General features: G+C 42.3%; 1 protein-coding gene across 1 annotated transcript; it reads left to right on the top strand.

Annotated features, from left to right (window-relative positions):
• The first annotated feature begins 1,135 nt into the window (after positions 1-1,135).
• Positions 1,136-5,221, top strand: mex3b (mex-3 RNA binding family member B). The gene is made up of 2 exons (XM_051666164.1): positions 1,136-1,669; positions 2,486-5,221. The coding sequence occupies exons 1-2, from the start codon at positions 1,438-1,440 to the stop codon at positions 3,907-3,909; spliced, it is 1,656 nt and encodes a 551-aa protein (XP_051522124.1). The 5' UTR covers positions 1,136-1,437; the 3' UTR covers positions 3,910-5,221.
• The last annotated feature ends 752 nt before the right edge of the window (positions 5,222-5,973 follow it).

Below are 5,973 nucleotides of genomic sequence, written 5' to 3'. Positions count from 1 at the left end.
AAACTTCAATATCATCATATTTTTGCTATAGCTGTTGGGAAAACCAAGTGAGCACAATAAAACCACACTGGCATATATTCAGACAAGGATCAACTACTAAAGTTAGAAGGGGTGATGAGATCACCCTCCAATGTTCACTTAAATCATATGCCACCCATTTAAGTAAGATTCCATTGTGACAACCTACCCTATATAAGTGTGACTCTTGGATCATGTTGTCACAAAAGGTCAACGTGCGTTCAGAGGACTGTATCTTTATTCATGGCCAATAATGGTGGAAATGGTCAATAGCTTTTTTTTTTTTTTCTTTGTATCAAAGACTTTACATTTGTATGCAGCTAAGCAGAAATTGACTCTGCAATAAATTTACCTGAGAAAAATTATCTGGAGCAAAAAGTGTGACAACTAGCCCCGGTTTCCCGTATATGTGATATAGGCTAATACAATTACATAAAGTCAGTTGGACTACATACAATTTAAATAAGTAATAATACAAATTATTTTAAATAGAAAATATATTTATAGAATTTTTGGGGGGGAAACTACAATAAAGTCAAGTGCAAATAATATCAAAAGGCTTAAAAGTGTAAATTTGATGTAAAAATGGACTTGAGCTGCCCAAATATGTGGCATTCTGTATTATGAATTATGAATGACCTTAAAGTGTGCCCATTTGAATTGCTTTAGAAAATTGCTCACCTGAATGCAAATAATCTAAATACAGCCAGTAACCCACGAAGACCTCAAAGAAAGCACAATAGACAAGAATAGCCTCGTGTACTACACTATACCTAAGTTTACTGTATCTATAGGTAAATCACCAACTCTGTATTAAATGTATATCTTATCCACACTGTTTGATAATCATAAAAAGAAAGAAAAAAGAAACAACTACTTTAATTCACATAAAATGTTTTTATGTTGCTTTTTCATGAGACCACAAAAGAAGAGGGCGGGCCACTGCAAGCTCTGCCTGACCCCGGTCACCTCCCCTTCCATCCATGATCCGTCCAATCAGTCCATGCAAATCTCAGCCCAGAGCCGCACCGTCCCTGCCCCGACCGACCGATGGTGACGTCATGCGCACATATTCCCCGGTAGTGCCGTGTCTGGCTATAGAGAGTCAGACAGCAAACTGAAAAGAGCTGAGTGAGTGAGTGAGTGATCGAGCTGCTGCAAGGGAGGGGTGCGCACTCAAACGGGAATATATCGTTTCCAGTCTGCGGGAATAACGCTCATTCCGTCCGTTCGTCCGTGCGGGACGACACACTTCGGGATTGCACTGATTTATTATTATTTTTTTTTAAATTTCATTCTGGACATTAGGGGGGGAAAGCACTGATTTGTACCAGTGGGGCTTTTAAAACAAACCATTCCCTGCTCAATCCCACCCTCCTTCTGCAAGTTTCCCCTTCTTTGTTTCAAGATCTATCCAAGATGCCTAGTTCGCTGTTCGCCGACATGGAGCGGAGCGGCAGCGGCGGGCAGGGGGACGCCCTGGACGACCAAAGAGCCCTACAGATCGCGCTGGACCAGCTCTCCCTGCTCGGACTGGATAATGATGAAAATGCCCTGTATGACAACGAGCCCAGGAAAAAGAGTGTTAACATGACCGAATGCGTTCCCGTGCCCAGCTCCGAGCATGTTGCCGAAATTGTCGGCAGGCAAGGTAATCATCTTGAACTAAAATAATAATTACCAAAGTATGCAGTCTTGTATGTGTGCTGCTATAGCCATACCATACCTAATGTTATAACGTACAAATACGGAATGGACGTATAGTCAGCGCAATGTAGGTTATAGCCTATTTTCGACTGCACTGCCCTCCTAATGTCCGACAAAACAAAAGCAAGGGAGTAGTTACAGCATTGACACAACACACGCTTTACTATACCATAATATAATACATACAACATGCCCATTTATCTATCATGACGGGCTATTTCCTTTATGCAGTGGGTGTTTCTTTAGCTGTATGGGCTTTGTTTACACTCTCCATTCCCTGTGTATCACGAAAATACTTAGTTAACCAGGAAACAGTAACCAACTAACCATTACTACCTAGATCAAGAAGAAAGCATGTGCCATAGGTTATTTGACATATAAAAAGGGGCAAAGCAAGTTGTTGACAGCGAGATTATGAGTGTGGGGGAAAACTCTTGTTTTGGTCTGGAAAAACCTGAATTCAGCATGCTTTTTACCCCCCTTCTGCTATTTTTGACCCTGTATGTCAAGTAGCAGAGCATGTGGTTTGAATTTATGCTGCACCAAAAAAAAAAAAAAAAGTGTGTGAAAAAAGAGTGAATTGTTGTCCCATGGACTATGTGCTTGCACTTGCCTCAAAAAGCATCCATCTGCTTGTAATGAATGCATGCCAGCATTGTAGGGGAACCTGTTTTTTTTTTGTTTGTTTTTTTTTGTATCAGATTTCAGCTTCTGTAACTGTTTATCTTATTGTTGTTTTTTGATTTTCTTGCAATTCTAGGTTGCAAAATTAAAGCCCTGCGAGCAAAGACCAATACGTATATCAAGACTCCGGTGCGGGGAGAGGAGCCTGTCTTTGTTGTGACAGGCAGGCGAGAGGATGTAGCCATGGCAAGGAGGGAGATAATTTCTGCGGCTGAGCACTTCTCCATGATCAGAGCATCACGGAACAAAAACAGCGCCCTGAATGGGAGCTCGACGGTGCCTGGACCGCCCAATCTCCCCGGTCAGACCACCATTCAGGTGCGCGTGCCCTATCGGGTGGTCGGTCTGGTTGTCGGACCAAAGGGGGCCACCATCAAGCGTATCCAGCAGCAGACACACACCTACATAGTCACGCCCAGCAGGGACAAAGAGCCAGTGTTTGAGGTGACGGGCATGCCTGAGAACGTTGACCGGGCTAGAGAGGAGATCGAAGCACACATTGCCATGCGCACAGGGGGCCTCATTGAATTTACAGACGAGAATGACTTCCACGCCAACGGCACAGATGTGGGTTTCGACCTGCATGGAAACAGCAGTCTGTGGAGCAAGCCCAACTCCAGCGTCACGCCCACCTCTGGTCGCAAGCCTTTCTCCAACTACCGCAATGACAGCTCCAGCTCTCTGGGGAGTGCATCCACTGATTCCTACTTCGGCAACAACAGCAGCTCCAGGCTGGCCGATTATAGTCCTCCGAGCCCCGCCCTCAGCTACACTGCCTCCAGCAATGGCAACAACAACAACAACAACAACATCAACCTGAACGGCAATGGCAATGGATTTGTCTACAGCAACGAGGTCATCTCGCCTGATTGCACTGATCTGACCTTTGAGTCCTCGCCGGGATTTGACCCCACCCCTGCGCCACCTGGCTTGATGTGGTCGCAGTATGAGCGTGGGGTAACCGCCACTAATGGCACCACCACGACCTCCTCGGCCATTTTTCCTGCCAATGTTTCCACTAATGCCAATGGGCTGATGGCCAACCAGCGGAGGACCAATGGGGTGGGATACACCAGTCAATCCCGGTTGTCCCCTCCCCTGCACCAAGCCAACGGTGCTGTAGAACACCCGCTGGCGCGTAGGGTGCGCAGCGACCCGGGCGGGGGCACCCTGAGCTTCCCAGGCTACTCCGCCAACGGACTGTCCAATGGCATCGCAGCGCTTTCAGGATCCCATCACCCCAGTGTGCCCTCTGACTCATCCATCTCCTCCTCTTCTTCCTCTTCCTCCTCCTCCTCCTCTTCCTCCTCCTCTGGGACAAGCCGCAAGGGTAGCCGGGACTGCTCAATTTGCTTCGAAAGCGAGGTGATCGCAGCCCTGGTGCCCTGTGGCCACAACTTGTTCTGCATGGAGTGTGCCAACCGCATCTGCGAAAGAAAAGAGCCCAAATGCCCCGTCTGCCATGCTGCAGTTACTCAGGCTATACGTATATTTTCGTAAAGTGACAACACAAGTAACCCCCCCTCCCTCTGACTACAGTCGCAACAAACCGTGACGGAACACTCAAAGTCCACTGATGGCTTTATGAAATCCTAATAACATGTGTTATTATACGTGTATATACATATGTATGTAGAGCTGCAGTATTTAAATGGGACACCCATTCCAGGGCTCCGGTGTAATTGTTTATAATGTACTGTAGCTTGGGACAAATATTTTCAACATCTAATGCATGTTTTAAATATTAAAGCCTAGTAATCAATAGTTTTAGTAAAGTGTACACAAATGTTAATGAAGTTACAATAAGGACGGCGCTCTCGCCTGAGGTACCTTGTCAGTTTGTTGACTGTTAGTATAAAAACACAAGCCTTTTGATTTCGCTGATCGAATGTACTGGTAGCAGATCTTTAGGTTCTGAAATCTGGATGGCTTCTTTGATGACAAGAACAAAAACTTACAGTGGGGAAGATACTGCAGCTTACGTACTTATTTGAGGGAGGGAACAGCAACATATCCTACATATATATGTATAGATAAACGAAAGTTTTAAATATTAATGACATTAATACAGATTGAAGTATTTTATTCTTTTTTGACTTGACAGATTATATTTCATATTGCAAAGATGTTTACAAATATTTTAATTTAAGTTCAGTGAACTTTTTTGTAGCTGGGTTCAAATATCTTTTTATTTTTTAGTATGGCCTTATGGCAGCGAACACTGTATTATTTTAATATCGCTCGAAATGTGGATGGAAATTCAGACCACAAAATGTGTATTTGCATTGAACAGTATTCTGTTGTGACGGAGGGTTTCTAAGTTCAGCAAAAAATGTCTTTTGAATCCGTTTCACCCAGCATATTTCTATTAATATAAAGCATATTTTATTCTATATTATTACAAAATGTATAAAACTTAGTACGTTCAGACAAAAAGGAACCGTTTAAGCTTTCTAAAATTTGTATGAATTAGATTCCAGTGGGTATCACAGAGTTCTGTTCTGTTGCACCACTATAGGTTTAGGATTTCTATTTTAATACGTTTGTTTACCACTTGTTTATGTATATGTAGGTGAAGTTACTTGAGCGTATATGTACTTTATTGAGCAAAATTTAAGAACAAAGTATATTTTATTTTATGATAAAAGGCCTTTAACCTCATGGTCAAATACTAATATTATATTTGCTGAAACAAGATTTGAAAGTGTATCAAGAGTTTTATTTTTCTGACATTTAAAGTTCTACATGATAAAACTTAAGTAATGGTGCTACTTCATGTTTTTTTAAGTATTTCTAAGTCCAATAAAATGGTACAAGAATGAGGTGTGTTGCTTTGGTTATTATGTAAAATCTGTGCTGTTATGTTCTGTTATGGTTTACATGGTATTGCGGCTTTCCTTTGGTCAAAGTGGAAACTTTCTTGGAAGGCTGGTTTTAAGAAAACCCACAGGGCTTTCTTTCATAACGTCGTGTCATACGTTGTGTCTCCCAGTAGCCTGGGGTAATGTTGTGTCTGCTTCACAACACATTATTTACATTAAGATCATATGTGTTCTTCTATTATAGCATTAAAAACTAAAACACCAATCATAATAACGGCACCTCTGAGTGATGGTTCCCAAAACATTGCAACGATGGAGAAATGGAAATTTTGATTTACATATGTGATAGATGATGTCATATATATAGGGTGTCTGACAGGTTAGGTAGACGCTGAAGTGTTCAGAATGGATTTAGTTTGATGTGAAACCACGACTTCATGCTGTCCATGTTTCTGTGTCAGGGGTTATGGTCATGTTAGAGCAATTTAGTTGTTAAAGTTGTCGCCTGTACATCCAGTCCATCTTTATGTTTTTCCTTGTTTTCCAATCCTGGCTTTTATAATCTGTTACTCCCAGAGGCATTTGCAGTGTCATGTGGTTTTTTGTGGAAAGATTTATTATCTAGATTGGTTCTAGATAATAAATGCACTGCAACCGGGCCTTAATGATCAGTTTAAAATGGAAACATCCAAATGCTGGCTACACAAACCGGCCCTCATAAACCATGCTATTAGGAAACAAT

The sequence above is a fragment of the Myxocyprinus asiaticus genome, chromosome 1 (genome assembly GCF_019703515.2).
Source record: "Myxocyprinus asiaticus isolate MX2 ecotype Aquarium Trade chromosome 1, UBuf_Myxa_2, whole genome shotgun sequence".
In the NCBI taxonomy this organism is placed as follows: Eukaryota; Metazoa; Chordata; class Actinopteri; order Cypriniformes; family Catostomidae; genus Myxocyprinus; species Myxocyprinus asiaticus.
This window is presented reverse-complemented; position numbering and strand designations above follow the sequence as displayed.

Coding starts and splice junctions, on each gene's coding strand:
- mex3b (XM_051666164.1), top strand. CDS start 1,438: ATGCCTAGTTCGCTGTTCGCCGACATGGAGCGGAGCGGCAGCGGCGGG. Junction 1,670..2,485: donor CGAAATTGTCGGCAGGCAAG/GTAATCATCTTG, acceptor TTGCAATTCTAG/GTTGCAAAATTAAAGCCCTG.